Source organism: Balearica regulorum, chromosome 26 (assembly GCF_011004875.1).
Source record: "Balearica regulorum gibbericeps isolate bBalReg1 chromosome 26, bBalReg1.pri, whole genome shotgun sequence".
NCBI lineage: Eukaryota > Metazoa > Chordata > Aves > Gruiformes > Gruidae > Balearica > Balearica regulorum.
In genome coordinates, this window is record NC_046209.1 from 5,635,760 (window position 1) to 5,653,343 (window position 17,584).

At 58.0% G+C, this 17,584-nt stretch overlaps 5 protein-coding genes across 8 annotated transcripts in view; 4 read left to right on the forward strand and 1 right to left on the reverse strand.

Annotated features, from left to right (window-relative positions):
* The window catches only part of NDUFA7 (NADH:ubiquinone oxidoreductase subunit A7), a 1,595-nt gene extending 815 nt beyond the window's left edge, over positions 1-780 (forward strand). The window contains exon 4 of the mRNA XM_075736289.1: positions 514-780. Within this exon, the coding sequence (XP_075592404.1) occupies positions 514-610 (97 nt within the window). The 3' untranslated portion in view covers positions 611-780. The remainder of the gene's footprint in view (positions 1-513) is intronic.
* KANK3 (KN motif and ankyrin repeat domains 3) overlaps positions 1-10,663 on the forward strand; it is a 27,613-nt gene extending 16,950 nt beyond the window's left edge. For all 3 annotated transcript variants that reach the window (XM_075736286.1, XM_075736285.1, XM_075736287.1), the window contains exon 12: positions 10,654-10,663. The gene's annotated coding sequence lies outside the window, so the exon portion shown is untranslated. The remainder of the gene's footprint in view (positions 1-10,653) is intronic.
* Positions 1,929-6,352, forward strand: CD320 (CD320 molecule). Its single transcript, XM_075736288.1, has 5 exons — positions 1,929-2,072; positions 2,249-2,458; positions 3,502-3,579; positions 3,932-4,080; positions 4,523-6,352. The coding sequence occupies exons 1-4, from the start codon at positions 1,988-1,990 to the stop codon at positions 4,075-4,077; spliced, it is 519 nt and encodes a 172-aa protein (XP_075592403.1). The 5' UTR covers positions 1,929-1,987; the 3' UTR covers positions 4,078-4,080; positions 4,523-6,352.
* On the forward strand, positions 6,480-11,764 carry LOC104638396 (potassium voltage-gated channel subfamily V member 2-like). 2 transcript variants are annotated; one of them, XR_012832540.1, is made up of 2 exons: positions 6,480-10,498; positions 10,791-10,926. XR_012832540.1 is itself a non-coding variant. In XM_010306176.2 (2 exons), the coding sequence occupies exons 1-2, from the start codon at positions 8,137-8,139 to the stop codon at positions 11,061-11,063; spliced, it is 1,524 nt and encodes a 507-aa protein (XP_010304478.1). In that variant the 5' UTR covers positions 6,480-8,136; the 3' UTR covers positions 11,064-11,764. The 2 variants fall into 2 exon arrangements, 1 of the variants encoding a protein (XP_010304478.1); XM_010306176.2 differs by having other exon boundaries at positions 6,480-9,387; positions 10,791-11,764.
* A 1,515-nt stretch (positions 11,765-13,279) lies between these two features.
* Positions 13,280-15,707, reverse strand: LOC104643315 (bone morphogenetic protein 2-B-like). Its single transcript, XM_075776640.1, has 5 exons — positions 15,446-15,707; positions 15,192-15,328; positions 14,726-14,848; positions 14,073-14,271; positions 13,280-13,686 (listed from the first exon to the last, which is right to left on the reverse strand). The coding sequence occupies exons 1-5, from the start codon at positions 15,705-15,707 to the stop codon at positions 13,280-13,282; spliced, it is 1,128 nt and encodes a 375-aa protein (XP_075632755.1).
* Between the last annotated feature and the right edge of the window lie 1,877 nt (positions 15,708-17,584).

A 17,584-nucleotide genomic window follows, 5' to 3' on the forward strand; every position in this document is an offset into this window, starting at 1 on the left:
GCGTGTCCAGAGAAGGACAACGAAGTGGTGAAGGGTCTGGAGCACAAGTCCTGTGAGGAGCGGCTGAGGGACCTGGGGTTGTTTAGTCTGGAGAAAGAGGCTGAGGGGAGACCTGATGGCTCTCTACAACTCCCTGAAAGGAGGGTGCAGCCAGGTGGGGGTCAGTCTCTTCTCCCTAGTAACAAGCGATAGGACAAGAAGAAACGGCCTCAAGTTGCACCAGGGGAGGTTTAGACTGGAGATAAGGAAAAATGTCTTCCCCCAAAGGGTTGTCAGTCCCTGGAACAGGCTGCCCAGGGAAGTGGCTGACTCACCAGCCCTGGGGGGATTTAACAGATGTGTGGATGTGGCGCTTGGGGACATGGGTTAGGGGTGGGCTTGGCAGTCTGAGGTTGGACTTGTTTTAAAGGTCTTTTCTAAATGGTTCTGTGATTCTGTAATAAAGCTTGTAGTCCTGATTAAATCAGTCTGGTTTTCATGGTGGTACTACTGCCTCTTCTCTCTCTACCCCAGTTCAAGCTCTGCAGTGACAACAACTGAGAAAAAACCGGTGACACCAGGACCAGCACTTAAGAAGTGGGAAATTTCAAAAGACCAGCCCTATTTGTGAGAAACAAGCGTGAAATAAATGTGAAATAAAGGCTGGATGTGCAGGTCACAGTTCATTACAAAGCAGCACTCTCACGGAGAGGCCTGTGGTGGATTTTGTTACAGCGAGGCTGTGTGGAACTTGTCCTAGTGCTGCTGATGCATGACTAATAAATATATTTAAAGCTCTGATTATTCCCCCCACCTATTTGGCCTGTTCTATTGGAATTATCCAAATTACTACTCTCTAATATTGTTTTGGGTGTAAAGTTTTCTTGAGGGAATAGCAACGCAGCATGGGCATGTGAGCTCAGTGGATTTGTAAGCTAACTGTCTGCGATCCTACTTCAAGGTGAGACACAAAGACGCACCTGAGATACCGCTTAAGGACAGAGCTGAATAAAACGCACCGTAGTCAAGAGGGACGCGATGCTCTGGTTTTGCAGTAAGAGAAGTAGCCCGTCGGCCTGCCCTGTTGCTGCTGGAGGTGCGCAGATGTGGCTATGCTGAGCACTCACACAATTAGCCACCGGCCAGCACCGGTTTTTGTCCCTCTGCCGTGAGGGGAAAGCTTAAAAAGTCACGGGGAGAAGCAGAGGCGACCGCAGGCCTCTGGGAGGTGAACCGGGAAGGCTGACCTGCCCTGAGCAAACCAGCCCACTCCAGCAGGGCCGGGTCTGCTCGCCCGCGAAGCCTGGGGTGGGGGGGGGGGCCGGGGAGGGGGCTGCGAGGCGGGGTTGAGGGGGCTCTGGGGGGGCGGTGGGGGGGCTCTGGGGGGGCGGTGGGGGGGCTCTGAGGTGGCGGTGGGGGCTCTGAGGTGGCGGTGGGGGGGCTGCGAGGGGGCGGTGGGGGCTCTGAGGGGGCGGTGGGGGCTCTGGGGGGGCGGTGGGGGGGCTGTGAGGTGGTGATGGGGGCTCTGAGGGGGCTGCGGGGGCTCTGGGGGGACGGTGGGGGCTGTGAGGTGGCGGTGGGGGCTCTGAGGGGGCTGTGGGGGCTCTGAGGGGGCGGTGGGGGGGCTGTGAGGGGGCGGTGGGGGCTCTGAGGGGGCTGTGGGGGCTCTGAGGGGGCGGTGGGGGGGCTGTGAGGTGGCGGTGGGGGCTCTGAGGGGGCGGTGGGTGGGCTGTGAGGTGGCGGTGGGGGCTCTGAGGGGGCGGTGGGGGCTCTGAGGGGGCGGTGGGGGCTCTGAGGGGGCTGTCAGGCGATGCTGAGGGGAGGAGCGACCGCGCAGGTGCCGCAGCCCGAGGGGGCGGGGCCTCCTCAAGGGCACGCGCCTGCGCCCCGCCTGCCCGGGCACCCTATTGGTGGAGGTCATACCCGTGCGCATGCGCCCTACCAAGCGCGCGGCCTGCTTTATAGGGGCGCGACGGCGGCCGCAGGTCCTAGGGATAGAGGCTGCGGCATGGCACGGCTCGTGCTGCTGCTGCTGGGGCTGCTCTCGCGGCTGCTCCAGCTCCCGGTGTTCTCGCCGCCTCAGCCAGGGAACGGTGAGCCGGAGGGGGGGGCGGGGCGGGGCCGCGCGCGCGGCGTCTCGGTTGTGTCTATTGGCTCTCCGCGCACGCCCTTCGCTCTCATTGGCTGGTGCCCTCGTACGCCCTGCGCGCGGGCTGAGCGAGCCGCCGGCGGCCCCTCATCCCCTCATCTCCCGCCCGTCTCCCCGCAGCGTCCGTGCCCGCCTGCCCCCCGGGCCGGTTCCGGTGCGAGCCCGGCGCCGTCTGCTTCCCCTGGGAGTGGCGCTGCGATGGGCACCCTGACTGCGAGGACGAAGAGGACGAACGGGGCTGCGGGACGGCGACCCCGGCGGAGCCGAGTCCTGACGGCGCTTGGCCGACCCCGCCGCGGATCTCGGCGATGCCGCCCACCGGCAGCGCAGGTACGGGGGGGTACGGCCGGCGGCACGGCCCCGTCGATCGGCCGGCAGGGGTGGGGAGCGGCGGGCTGAGCCTGCGGGAGGCGGTGCCGAAGCCCCGGCTGGCGGCCGCCGTGCTCAGGGAGCGACAAACCCGGCTAAAGCCTTTAATCTCTGTCGTCTAGCCGCTCTGAGGTAGTTCCCTTCATCACAGCTTGCTTTGGGCAGAGGAAACACCGTACGGTCAGCCCCACCTTAAGCTTCCTCCTGTGGAGACGGCGTTTAAACCCCCCAGGGCTCCCTCGGGAAGTGCCTTTGAAGTACCTTCTTCCAGAACGTGCAGTTCTGGCTGCTTCCTTCCAACAAGCCGGTGACATTGGAGTCTCTCTCCACCCTTCTGAGCCCCTCTGATCTCTGGGGAATGGGCAAGCTGAAGGGAAGAGGATGGGGGAAGCACTTCTGAGCTGTGCGGGCAGGGTCAGAGCAGCAGACGCTGGTATCTGTCAAGCCAAAGGGTGTGTGTTCATCCCCAGGACTGCTTGTGTCTGCTGCTCTGCTCTGAGATGCTCTGGAGCTTCCTTTGTCACAGACCTGTTGGCTGTCTGAGGTGCTTGAAAGTGCTGTTCCAGCTGCCCTCACCCTAGGGGTTTCCGTGGCACCTGGGAGCTGAAGCGCTGTGGATGTGGAGGGGAGGGGGGGTTACTCCAGATGTGAGAGAATCTGCATTTGGGTTTGATGTCTGCACCAGTTCAGTTGGTGCGTGGGGAGGTGAGCTGCATTTTGGTTGTACCTGGGCCTTCCTGCTGCCACGAGGAGAGGTTAGGGTGCTGCAGCTGGGAAATTTCCCAGTTTTCCCTATTAGGCATTTCCATTAAGACCTTTTTTTTTTTCCCCCTCTGATGTAGGCTAATCGCAGTAACAGATAAGATTTTCCTTAAACTGAAAACGGCCAGTTGGCACTCTCGAGGTGAACGGGGAACTCAGCCAAGTTTGGATTGGAGACTGCTTTGAATGCTAGCCATAAGGTGTGTTGGAAGCCTGATGGGCTTCTTGCTCTTGCATTGCAGAGGCTTCAGCTATGCCTGTGCCTGGGGACTCTGTGCCATCGAGGAGTCAAGGCCGCATGTCGATCCTGATTATTGCAGGTATGTGAGACTTGGAGTGCTGCACATGGCCTTGGTCCTGGCTTGGACTGTAAATTGAGTATCCTGATGGAGTTAATTCCAGACCTGTGTCAGTACCCACTTTTGCTGGGCTGGGAGGGCTAGGGGAAGCCTTACACCACAGCTTAATCATTCCTCTGACTTGGATGAGCTACGTCCTTGGAAAGGCCATTCCATGCGATCTGGCACTAACTCGCTTCCTCTCTGTCTCTTATCCTTGAGGGAAGCTGCTGATCTCTAGCTGTTGACTAACGCTGTTGAGCAGCAGAGCCCAGTGCTGATGTCCAGACCTGGTGCAGTGAGTGGTCCTCTGCTTGTGCACTCTCCTCTCTAGCGCTCCTGAGCATCCTGGTAGCTGTGGGTTCTGTTGCTGTGTGGGGCCTGTCCAAGGCAAAAAGCAGATCTGACATCTTCAGTTTTGAAAAAGCGTCCAGGGAACAACTGGTGCCTGACAAGAGCCAAACAGGCTCATTTCCCTGAAGGGTAAGTTTCTCGCACCCCATGTGCACTGTATGGATGAGGGAGAAATGCCCTCTTGCCCTGTTTTTCTAGCCTCTGGGGCTTTCCTCTCGGGGAGTAGCTTTTCCCAGCTGTTCTGCTGCTGGTCAGCCACATGCTTGGGGTTTCAGTCTGCCCTGAAGCAGCAGAACTCTTCCCTTCCCTTCCTTCCTCGTAATCAGGCATGAAGGCTCTTGCTTGACTGCAGGGATAGTTGCACAGCCTAATCTGAGAAGATGCTGACTTCTGTTGGTAGCAATGTGCCAATCTCTGTCCCTCCTCTGCTACCAAGGACACTGAGTGATCATGCTAAGATGCTGAACTGCTGGTGTGGGTTGGTTTCCTCCCCTTTGCACAAACTGAAGTCGCACCAGGAGTTTGCCCAAAGGACTGCCAAAAACCAGGTCTTTTTCTGTTCTTGTAACAGGGATCTTTACCATAAGGTGATAAGATGGGACTAGGCTCGTCTCCCTCCTGCTCACCACAGATGATGAATTGGACATAAGCTCTCAGATCTGCGTTGTTACACTGGAATAACAAGAGGATGCTCCCCTTGGAAACGGGTCTTGGATTGTGGGACTAAGTTGGCACTGGAAATAGCACAGGACCTTCCCTGGTGTTGTGAAATTGCCCCTCAGGAAGGTGGTAGAAATTTCATCATTGTTCTTGCCTCCAGGGTGGACTAGGTGCTGTTCAACTGTTTTCTTCCACTTCTAGCCAAGAGACATTTTTTCACCTGCCCCATTCTTCCCCCTGGATTTTGTCAGGGAATAGGGGCTTTCTCATGCATTTCAGTAGGAGCTCACTGACTCCGCACAGACCAGATGTATCAGACTCCATGTTTGCACTAGTGTTTTGGTGCTGCTCAATCTGATGTACAGGAAGCTTTTACTGACAGGGCAACTGCAGTTGAAAAGCTTCCTGTGTGCTCTGGCTTTGAGCTGCCACCCTAAGTCAGCCTCTCACACACTCCCTTCCCACAAGGATCTCTGCACTTTCCACCCCAGTGCTGAACTCTGGGTGTTGCTTCTCTAACACTGTTAAAGCTGTTTTCCTTAAAACTGTTGTGACACGAGTGGTGTCCCTCACGGGTCCATACTGGGACCAATGCTATTTAATATCTTCATCAGTGGTGTGTGTAGTGGGATCGAGTGCACCCTCAGCAAGTTTGTGGATGACACCAAGTTGAGTGGTGCAGTCGATTCACTTGAGGAAGGGGATGCCATCCAGAGGGAGGAGGGGGCCCATGTGAACCTCATGAAGTTCAATAAGGTCAAGTGCACCTGGGCTGAGGCAATCCCTGGAGAAGAGAAGGCTCTGGGGAGACCTTATTGTGCCTTTTCAATATATAAAGGGGGGCTTGTAAAACAGATGGAGAGAAACTTTTTACCAAGGCCTGTAGTGACAGGACATGGGGCAATGGTTATAAACTGAAGGATGGGAGATTTAGATGAGATATTGGGGAGAAATTCTTCCCTGTGAGGGTGCTGAGGCCCTGGCACAGGTTGCCCAGAGAAGCTGTGGCTGCCCCTGGCTCCCTGGCAGTGGTCAAGGCCAGGTTGGAGGGGGCTTTGGGCAACCTGGGCTAGTGGAGGGTGTCCCTGCCCACAGCATGGGGTGGGACTGGGTGGGCTGTGAGGTCCCTTCCCACCCAAACCAGGCTGGGATTCCTTGAGGTCTTGAGTGTTTGGTGCTATTTTGTTGTTGGGTTTGTTTTGGTTTTGTTTGGGGTTTTTTTGTTTGTTTGTTTTCTTTTAGCTTGAAGCAACTTGTGTCTTGGATCAAATGCTGTCTGTGTGTTGTGGCATGTGTAGCTCTTTCCAAACAACTCAGTGCTGCATGCTTTCAGAACTGGCAGTGGGAGGAGGAGATTACCGACAGATTACCGACCAGTACCTCTAGCTCAGTGTAGAGCACGTACTCCTTGCACGAGTGTTCACTAGGTGCACAAATGATGGAAAGGTGCTGCCTTGGCTGCTGGTCTCTGTGCCTTAAAGGTGAGCACTTGGCTTGCCAAGCGGGCAGCAGTCAGCCTGAGAGTAGGAGTCTTCTACTCCTGGATAGCGTGTGTGTGCTGCCGTACCCCACCGGAGAAACTTCTCTATGTGGTACAGAGTACTGGGTCATTCCAGTGCCGCTATTTTTAGTACCAAGAGGTCATTTGCAAGGGTGCGCACAACCTTGCTTCTGTTTCCAAGGGGACAAATGGAGATAGTTGTTGGTGAATGACACAGGAGAATAAAGAACTTGAAACTAATGAGTTCTGGATTTTTGTTTTTTTCTTGGATTTGTGCATTTGCTTGAATTCTGTAATCAGGGGGGCCGTGTCACCTTTGGATTGTCATGTCCTGGGAAAGGACTCGTGGTGGGTGGGCTGGCATGGGCAGACAGAGAAAGCAAGTGCTGCCGTGCCTGCCTGGGGCTGAAGTGATTCCAGCGTGCATCAGCTGTAATAGAAAAAATGAAACACAGGGAGCGGAGTGGGTGGAGACCAGAGAAACCGCTGGCACCAGGGGTGCTACTGCAGGATAGACGACAAGTGGAAAGCTTAGCCAAGAATCAGGTGAAAAACTTAAGACTGTGTGAGCTTGTTCCTTCTTTGTTAGAGCAAGTGAAAGGAGCCCAGCAGAGCAGGAAGGTGCTTTAGAAATCCCAGCAGGACAGGGCTGAGCCAGGGCTGACAGAAGTGCTCATGCTGTGGGGGCCGTGTGGCAGAGGTCAGCTGCCACCAGCCTGTCCCAGATCATCCTCTCAGCCCAAGCTGCTGAGCTGGGATGTGCTGGTCTGTTGTGCAATGGGGAGCAAGGCTGGTGGGTAAGTGCAGCAGTCGCAGCCTCTTTCCGCTGCAAGATCACGCAGGTTTTGCTTACTGATCCCTCAGCTGAGTGTTTCAGGGTTGAAAGAAACGCGTTTTTATGGCTCTTGTGCCAAAACTTGGGGCCGTGTTTGTGACAGCAATTTCCCTTCCTCTGTCTGGTGCCAGGAGCATTTTTGTTGTCCTAATCCCGAGGCTCAGAGATTTCAATTGTAGTGGAGCCTGAGCTGCTTTTCAGCCTAGGAGCGGCTTTGTGCCCCAGGGCTCTGTAGTTAGATCAGTTCATGGAAATCAGTGTGATGTTTCATGTGCTGAGGTAGGGTTGTGTTCCAGGGTAAGGCATCAAAGATCCCTTTTTACTTGCAAATCCAAAGGATTATTTACTCTCCTACAGTTCAGAGGAACTTTTACTGCGTGCTTGCATTTCCAGTGTTCCGTGGGAGTGGAGGGGCCGAAGGCCGATGTGATGCGCAGGTGGCACGGGGCAGCGGTGCAGGAGCCACCGCTCATGTTGGGGATCCGCTCGGGCACTGTGTGGAGGGCGAGATGGTTCCTTCACCTCGTCCCCTGTAAATCTGCGCCACAGGGCTTTGGGGGATGAGCTGGGAGGTAACAACCAGTTCCCTGCTCTGGGCTGTGACAGCTGATGGTGCAGGGGCAGCCGCATTAGCGCTTGTGTGCATAACGAAGGACTGGTGCCAGGAGCAGCATCTGTTGTGGGGGTACAAAGCTGATACAAATCCCGCGTGTCTGCACCTTTCTGTGCCTGGCAAGGGAGGTCTTTCAGGGTTAAATCAAGGCAAGTTCACACCCTCTTTTCAACTTGCTATGGTGGCTGCTCTCCTTGGAACAGGGTAGCATGTGGCAAACGCAAACAGCTAATAAGAACAGAATAAGGAAAAACAGAAGTGCAGAGCTGGAAATAGTTCCTTACGTAAAGGGCTGGTGCTTCAATCTCATTATTGTCTTAAGGAGCGGACACTTAGCTGCCTCCAACTCTTACGATGCAAACCGCAATCTGATAAGCAATCGGCTTTGGGAACCTGGCAGGTGCCACGTGGCTCCATGGCACGGCCAGTGCCCCCTGGGCAGCAGCTCTCCGCCGCTCCTCTGAGCTCGCAGCACTTGTCCCAGCCAGCGTACGCCTGGTGGGAGCATTCCCATGGAGCCAGAGCTGCCGTCCCACAGCCCGTAACGGGGATCGCTGCTCCGGAGGGTCAGGCACAATGAGGCAGCTGGGGATGAGGCGCGCGAGTCTCTCTGCCAGCCTGAAGATAGGGGATCGCCGGGGCCGCTGCCGGACACTGGAGGAAGAGGAACTCTACATCCCGTTTGCACAGGACAGCCTGGTAAAGCAATGGAGCTCCATGCACAATGTGACAGACAGAAACCTGGAGAAAAGCAAGACTCCCATCCAAAGGAACAAGTACTTGCTCAACATTAATGTGGGTGGCAAATTGTTCCAGATAGCTTACAAGGTAGTGGCCCGGTATCCCATCACCAGGCTCGGGAAGCTGGCCCTTTATACAGACCCTATGAAGAAGCTGCAGCTCTGCGATGATTACTCAGTGCAGAAGAATGAGTACTTCTTTGACAGAGATCCTTCAATTTTCCACTACATCTTCCACTTCTACCGCAGCGGGGTCCTGTGGATAATGGATGAGATGTGCCCCAGTAACTTTGTGGAGGAAATAGAGTACTGGGGGATTCATCTGAAATACTCCCAACGCTGTTGCCGGATCCTGTTTGAGGAGAAGCAAGATGAACTCAGTGAGAATCTGAAAATACAGAAGGAGCTGGAGGCAGAACTGGAGCCCCTGGACTCAGCAGAGCAGTTTGAGGGCAAATTTCTGGGACGGTTTCGGAAGATGATCTGGAACCTCATTGAGAACCCGTACTCTTCTGTCCCAGCCAAGATCATTGCTGTCATGTCAAGCTTCTTTGTGCTTATCTCCATTGTGGGCATGACACTGAGCACAGTGGAGGAGATGAAACACAAGACATGGAAGATGTGGATGGAGCAGCTGGAGGTGATCTGTGCCATCTTCTTCACCTCTGAATACCTCATGCGGCTCATCTCCTCCTCCAGCTTCAAGAACTTTCTGCGGGCAGCGTTTAATGCCGTTGACCTGGTGGCCATCCTGCCCTTCTACATCCAGATCCTCTTTGAAAATCTAGACGAAGGGGACACGCTTTACCACGAGGAACTGCACAAGGTGGAGAATGTGAGCAAGCTGGGCAAAGTCCTCAAGCTCATCAAGCTCATGAGGATCTTCCGCATCCTCAAGCTGGCGCGTCACTCCACCGGCCTCCGGGCCTTCGGCTTCACCATGCGCCAGTGCTACCAGCAGGTTTGCTGCCTCTTCCTCTTCATCGCCATGGGGGTCTTCACCTTCTCTGCTCTCATGCACTCGGTGGAACATGATGTCCCAGGCACCAACTTCACCAGTATCCCCTATGCATGGTGGTGGGCAGCGGTAAGGTGGGAACACCTTCTTCCAGAGAGGGGGGCAGTGGGTCTCTGTGGGTAGGGGCTGCCTCGGTGCTGGAGGGATTCACCGCTGCTGCTGGCCAGGAGGCAGAAAAGGGCCCGATCTTCCCTCCAGCTCGGTAACGGTGGGAAACCGAGAGCCTGGAAAAGAAATCAGAGATTTGCACTAAGCTCAGAGCCTCAAAAGCTGGTGCTGGGGTGGGATGGTGGGACAGAGGTGGCGGCCTGGGAACCTCCAGGCCTGGATTAGTGACAAGGGGGCCGTGACTCAGCCTGGGCTTTATCTGCCATGGGACCCGAGTGCTGGGTGGACGTCGTTCAGACCCCGTGGGTGTGGGAACAGCCTGGGGTTTGTGCGGCACCACAGCCTGGCTGGGCTTGGGAAGCACGAGGGAGGCAGAGCTTGTGGGGCTGAGCCGGGGGACCCAGGGCTGCACGTGGGAACCAAGGAACCGTGGTCACACCGTGCCTCAGCCCCTGCCCCAAGAGAAGACATGGAGTGAGATGCACTGTGGCCGGGGACAGGAGCCCTTCTTTGTTGCCCTGCTTGTGCCAGGAGCTGGCAGCTTTGCTGAGCCGAGCGCTATAATAAACCTGGGATTAACTCTGAGATGAGTAGCAGCTAAAGCACTTGAGAGCCAGGGGTTACGAGGGCATTTTGCTTTATGGCTGAAATGATCCCGCAGATCACTTCTGCTCTTATAATCCCCCTTGGCCACCACAGGCTGCCTGCTTCAAATTCACCCCTCCTGGAGGAAGTGCAAAAATCACCAGGTTTGAGTATTTAAATGCCAGAGGCTGATCCTGTTCTTAGTCAGCACGGCTCCCTGCAAAGCCCAAACCTCTCTGCCTCAACTCTCACCCTGTCCCCGCAGTCCTGCTCCCCTGTCATCCAAACGTGGTTCCTCCGGGTGCATTCCTGGGCAGTGCCTCTGTTTCCCTTGGCTGGAGGGTCTGGGAAGCTTCGTTCCTGTGGGACCGGCCGCTGACGGCCAGGAAGCACCGGAGCCGCTGCTCGGTGGGGGCAGGAAGCTGCGGCAGACAGTCTGGCTGCTGGGGAAAGTTCAGCTCAGTGATGTCCGGCTGCTTTTGAAGAGGTGCGTGAAGGGGAGGATGGAACTGGGAGGCTTGCATCTGGTCTTTGCTGTTAGGGCCTCATCCAGCCCTTTCCTCGGGCTCTCCAAGCCTCCCGGGTGCAGCCCCGGGGAGCTGAGCCCTGGCTGTGCAGGCTGCTGGAGCAGGGACAGCCGAGCCGGCTGCAGCCACAGCGCAGTGCCGTTCTGAGATGATACCCAGCTCCCACGCAGGGGCAGAGGGAGGTGAGTCCCAGCACCCGCAGGCAGAGCCTGCTGTTCACATGGGATTTTATCCTCTCCCTTCCTCACCCAGGTCAGCCTCTCCACTGTGGGCTACGGAGACACTGTGCCCGACACAGTGCTCGGCAGGATGGTGGCGTTTGCTTGCATCTCCTTTGGCATCATCCTCAACGGCATGCCCATCTCCATCCTCTACAACAAGTTTTCTGACTACTATGCCAAGCTGAAGGCCCATGAGAACGAGACCAGCCACTCGCTCAAGCTCTCCAGGAGGATCTGCTTGAAGGAGCGAGTCCTGCAGAAGCTGTCGGAGTTCTGCAGAGCCGACCCCCGCTGTCACCACTGACCAGCGGCCCTTCACCCCCTGGACACGCACCCTGCCCTCCAGCCTGGCCGTCCCTCCGGTAGGTCCCGTCCCCGGGGGAGGCTCCACGACTTGGGCCGCGAGCAGCTTGTCACAGCAGCGTCGGGGGGGGGCTGCTGTTGTGCAGGGGCCGCTGCCGGCTCGGCCTGTTTGGAGGGATGAAACGTGATCGCGTTGTGACCTTCCTCGATATTGTGTGGTGTAACCTGCTGTCCCGCAGAGCCGTCAGTGAAGAACCAGCCAAAGAGCATGCTGTACGGCAAGGCAGGATAACTGTCTGTCGTGGCCTGGGGCACCCCGAGGGCACGGGGTGCAGGGGCCTGAACTCTGTCACCTTTCTGAGCCTGGGAGAAGTGGACACCTGTGATGAGATGAAGCTCTGCTCCCAGGTTGAGTGGGACACACGGCGTCCCCCCGCCAGGCAGTGGCCCAGGACCCCGTGACTCCTTCCCAGCTGAGCAGACGTTCAGCCCAGGCTGAGGCCGTTGCGGGGATTTGGGTGAAGGCTGCAGAAAAGACTACAGCCGTGAGTCCTTCCAGCCAAGCCCACTTCCCTGGGAGCCTGGGGGCACGGTCCTGGCTGGGGATGCTGCTGCGATGGGAACCTGGGGCACCCTGGGGGTGCAGAGCAGGCAGCCAGAGCATCCCCAGGAACAGGCTTTTAATAAACCAGACCAAAACCATTCATTGTCTTGGATTATTTGCCAGCCACTTTGTGTAATTCAGTAAACTGCTCATCATCCCGAGGTGAGGAGAGGGCATCTCCCCAGGGCTCACAGCCCCCTCTCCTGCCTGTCAGTGGAGGACAGGGCTCTCGCGAGATGTGGGTGAGCCTGGCTGCATGTTGGATTTGGGATGAGGTGCCTGGCCCTGAGCGTGTTGCAAGAGGAGCCAGGACCGCTGCATGCGCTCAGGACGCGCTGGTTGGCTCTGCCCGGTGTTCACATCCCGGTGGGGGTGGCAGACAGTGAGGAGCATGTCTGTGGGGCACAGGGGAAGGATTTGCCCTCCAGGGTGGGACCGTATCCAGCCAATGGGCTCCTGGGGGGGATGCACCCTCCTGGGGAGGTCCTGGGTTCAGCCTGGGACCAGGGTTAAGCCACTGATGTTGGAAAGAGGCTTGGAGGGGCTGAGCCCTCTGGCAGGGACAGCCACGCTCCTGCTGAGTCCTGGACGGCAGGGGACAGGGGTCTGTGGCAGCAGGTGCAAGAAGGGGCCCCCTGCCCTGACCCCCAGCGCTTACCCCGCTCCCTGGTACCCACACCGACGCCTGCCCTCTGTGCACTTCCCCAGCACCGACCCCACAACCTTGGTCGGGTCTGTTTGCCACCCCATTTCTCTTTCACAAGGAACCTTCCCTCTTGGCACGGCGCAGCCTCCTCCGGCCATCTTCACCCAGAGCCGTCCTTCCCCACCACCCACCTGCCCTGGCAGCGTCACCTTCGGGCACCTCTACGCCCCCCCTCACCACCCAGACCGCATCACCACATCCCCCCATCTGCCCCCATCACCTCCTCAGGGATCTCCCCACACACAGACATCGCGGGCTGGCTGATGGAGCCTGAGATCATTTGGCTTCCAAGGAACAGGGCTCAGGAACCGAACACCCCCCCACACCCACCCCCTCCCCAAGACTGTGCTACGACCGAATCTTCATCTCTCAGCTCGCACCCACCCTCCCTATGCCCGCAGGGGTTTGCCTGCCCTCGGCCAGCCCCGTCCCGCACAGCGGTCCCACAAGCAGCCCCCCGGAGAACAGCATGTTTAATAGTTCTTCTGAATTCATTTCACAAGTCACAACAATGCAGAAATGTACAGACATTTACAGGACACTGTACAGGCAGTTTCTGTCATATATTAGTGCTCTTGCTATATACATATAGTACAGCCTGTGGGAAGCCTTCACGTAGGCAAGAAAACCTGCACATACACCCCCCCACCCCCCCCATGCAGGGCACCCCGAAATGGAGCTGTTGCCCTGGGGCTGCCAAGTCACACGGGCTCATTCAGTCGCTTTGATCAGAGCTCAGCCCTGAGCCTTGCTGGGCACTACCGGGGGTGATGCCACCCTGGGCACCCCCTCGCTTTGCTCACCTTGGTCTTTTTAGGGGGGGGGGACAGCGACCCCCGCAGAGATGCTCTGGAGGGAGCGGGAGTAGCCTCTGCCACCACGGCATTTCCACCTTCCTGTTCCTGCCTCAGTGGCAGCCGCAGCTCCCGGCCACCATGTCGTCGTACTGCTTGAGGACCACGTTCTCATCATCATCGAAGTAAAGGAGGTTGATGGAGTAGAGCTTGTCAGGCACGCAGCAGGGGCTGCTGACGCCCTCGCTCAGCTTGAGGGCGTTGATGATGGACTGCACGGTGGCATGGTTCGTTGGCCGCATGTTCTCGCCCAGCGGGAAGGTGCAGGAGCCCTTGCAGTGGTAGGCGTTGTACCCCCGCGGAGAGATGATCCAGCCGGACCAGCCGATCTCCTCAAAGTCCACGGACAAGGGATGCCTCTGGCAGGGCTGGAGCCGGTCCAGCGACCGCGTGCTGCGCAGCCCGGACAGTTTGGGCACCGACATCTTGGCAGGAAGAACGGGAGCCTGAGGCTGGAGATCTGCCAGAAAGGAGCACCCGATGCCATTAGCCACGAGCCTGGGAGGAAGGAGAACGTGCTGCAGCTCCCCCCCCCCAACCCCCGGCCACCCCTCCCCACAGGTTTTGTCTGCAGCGAGCCCTTCGGTCACAGCCTGTCACCAGCCCCGGCAGAGCCACCGGCAGGTGACAACCCCACGGCCGCACTCATCAAGGCAACAAATTCCAGATTTACATCTGCAAGCTGGCACCCCTGCACAGACAAAACCAGAAAGGAGACGGCCTCTCCCTCTGGCCGGAGAAGGAGCTTTGGATTTGAAGGAGCCCACGTGTGGGGAGCACCCCAGCACCCCACGGGCGAGGGGATGGCAGCACCAAGGGTGCTGTGCTGGGGCGCACGGGACCCACCTGGGAAGCCGGCCACGGGCAGGGACGCTCCCCGGCGCCCGTCATCCGTGAACAGGACCAACATGGGCTTCTTGCTTTCGTGGTGGTCCCTGCCGGATGCGAACTGCAGCGGGGGGGGGTCGAGCAGGGTCCCACCCAGGTCCTGGACCGCCACCAGCAAACCCTGGTTGCTGCTTTCGTCTTCCATCCAGTCGCGAACCTGGGGATCCAAACCAGTGTCACGGTGGTGCCACGGGCCGGGACAGGCACCGCGCCGGTGTCCCCAGGGCAGGTGCCAGGCCAGCAGACATGGCGTCCTGTCAGCAGCTGGTGGCAGGAACCGGGCCGCCCCCGCCGTGGTCACATTCTGTCCCCCAGCCCCGGGTGCTGCCCTGGCAGCCGTGGGAAGGGTGCTGTGCTGCTCCAGGGCTGCGGCACAGGGCACACGGTGGCCGGAGCCAGCACCTGCGGAGCAGTGGGACCAGTCTGGGGCTCTCCCCCCCTCCCAAAGGCTGTATCCCCCCCACGGTGCTGCAGAGAGTACGGATAGCAAATTGCATTGGAGCCCAAAAGGCTGCTGGGGGTGAAATGGGTTAAAAAAAAAAAAAAAGCTCCGTCACGCAAACCCCCCGGGGTTCCCTCTGTGCCGCCAGAACCAGGGGAGAAGCACTCACCGCCTGCGTGATGGCAAAGACCTCCCAGCCCGAGCCCTGCAGCGAGACCAGCCTGGCTGCCAGCAGCTTCTTCCCTCCCGGGGCATCCGGCTCGCTCTGCTCCAGCACCTGGTAGACGCTGACCTGGGGAAGGCAGCAAAGGGCAGTTACCACCAGCGGGTCCTGCCTGAGGGGAAAGACCCCAGACATCAGTACTGGGGGGGGAAAAAAAAAAAAAAAAATGGGTGGGAGATGGGGGGAGCCGTCAGCTTAGATTTGTCACAGCCCGCGGGTGCCTTGGTTGGTGTGTGCACAAACCAGAATGATATTTAAAGAAACTGCCGTGTTTAAATCATCGTGATTCTCTGTGCAACACAGCGACGCTTGGGTCGTGCTCCCGCTGCAGGCGAGTGACCGCAGCTGGCGGCAGCCCAGGCTGGGGCACATCCCCCTCCCCATCCCTGTCCCTGTCCCGTCCCCTCCTCACCTGGCAGAGGTGGTGCCTTTTGGGCCCGTCAGTGGCCCTCGGCCAGAGGCGGAAGAGATGCAGCTCTGCCGTCAGGATCTTCTCGTTCTTGGCCACGCTGGAGAGGACGAAGAGGAACCGCATCTTCTCGCCGTGAGCTGGTGGGAAGGATGGGTTGGGAAGAGGAGCCGAACTGGGGGCGGCACCTCCGTCGGCCGCGCTTGGCCTCATCCCGCAGCCCCGTCCCCAGCACCGCGGGGACCGCTCGCCCTTACTTTTATCCAAGAAGCTGCGGACTGTGTTGCCCTCCAGGATGTCAGGGTTCTTGGTGACACCATCTGCGTTGGCGACAGTGTTGAATAGATCCACCATGTACTGGGGCGGCTGCTTGACGTGAGCAGGAGGGGGCGGAGGGTCTTCCATGCCAAAAACTTCCAGGAGCCTCTTCAGTGCCTCGGCTCGCCGGCTCGTCGCACCGGCCGGACTCAGGCACACCGGCTTGGCCAGGGCCAGCAGCAGCAGGATGGTCCCCAGCATGGCTCTGCTGTCCCTGCCCCAGCTCGACTCCTCCTACCTCCCTGGTGCTGCATTTATAACTGGCTGGAAAGATGGATTGGAGTCAAATATGCACAAGAGCAATCAGGAGGGTAAAGAGAGCTAATTGCCGTGCTAACAAGGTGCGAAGCTGGGCTCCCAGGTGCCCTGCACCAATTAGCCCCAGTACACAAGCGGGAGGGGAGGACAGCTTACCCCAGCGCTCCCTGGGCTGGCGGGGGACACAGGGGTCCGGGGCCATGCAGCCCCTCGGCGAGGCCCTGGCTGGGCTGCTTTTCCTCTCCGTAGGGGACTAACTGGTTTGTAACGACGGCACTAACGGGACAAATGGGAGGACGTTTGTGCGGAGGAGTGCAGCCGCTGGAGAGCCGAGTGGGCTGGAGGAGCATCCCCATCCCATGCCCGTCCTGCTGCAGCCGTGCCACGGCCACTGCCAGGAGCAAGGAGCATCGGGGGAGCTCGGTGTCACACCGGCATCCCCATCTCATGTCCCCATCAAGCGTGCGGGCTGGGGTTCCTGGGGACCCTTCACGCAGCAGGAGCAGCCCAGGCTGCATCCCCCCACGCTGCAAGGCCCGTGCAAAGGAGCCCGGCGAGCCAAGCCCACGGTGCGAAGCGGGTTTCCAGCCAGGAGCTGGCAGCCCCAGGGGCTGCAGGTTCCTTCCGCAGCGCTGCTGGGCCTGGGCTGGGCAACAACTCAGCAGCAGGAGGAATCACACCAAAATTAAGCACTTTTTTTTTTTTTTTTTAAATAGCCAATTGTCTTCCTAGGGATTAAAAGGCATTTGCTGCTAATTCCTGACTGCTTGATATTAATGAAATATCACAGGAACCCTATGGAGTCCAGACGACGGGATAAAAGCCAATTCTTTTGCTCTTGCTCCCCAGTCACAGAGAAACCAGGTTGGTGAAGGTGGATGTGTTGACACAGTGCGCTCGGACTCTTTACACTCGCGTTTGTTTTAATGCCACGTGACTGAACGGAAAAAAAAAAAAAATCAGCATTATACAATGCCCACCAGTGCACCCGTTAAAAAGATCAGGACTAGAGAAGCCCGTCAGATCTTACAGGGAAAGCCCCTGTGAACGAGGCCCACAGGTACAGGCTCTGCGAGAGGCTTGGCACAGAGAGGGGAAGGTGCAGGAGCGGAGCCAGCACCGTCCATCTGTCCGTCTGCCGGCAGGGACCGAGAGGCGCTCCCCGGCCCCAAGCGCTTCCAGACCAACGCGACAGGAGACAAGCTGAAGGCTGCTTGCCCACTTGGTGTCTTTAATTTATTCTAACCCAACGCCTGGCAGGTGAAAAGGCTGTTAATTATCCAGAATAGACAGGGAGGCAACGATACGCTTGAGTTAATCCATAGAGGAAACTATTTGTATCCTCTGGCTCCTTTCCTTCCTCTTCCCAGCTCACCAGCCACAGCAGCGTGTCCTGCAGGATAACGCCGCTGGGCCTGGGGCTGCCCGCAGAGGGGACATCTCTGTCCCAACACGCCTGCCTACCTGCTTCCCCCTGCTCTCTGACTCCTACTCCACATTTTGTGAAGCAGAGCAGCCGGGTCCGTGCGACCCCCAGCTCGTGCCAGACGGCCGCATCCCTCCGTGCACAGCGCATCCTCCTGGGATGCTTGGGCCAGACCCAGGGGCGGTGGAGCTGCACAGCCCAGCCCCAAGGAGCCGCGAATTGCCCGTGATGTTTATTTTACAAGCTGCAAAACATTTTGCAGACGGTTCATTTATACGAGCACTGTTTAAAATAGCTTTTATTCATAAAATAGCCTTCTCTCATTTACATATACTACAGACAGTCTGGCGGGGGTCTTGCAGGAGCCCCCACCACCTGCAGGTCCCCAGCCCCG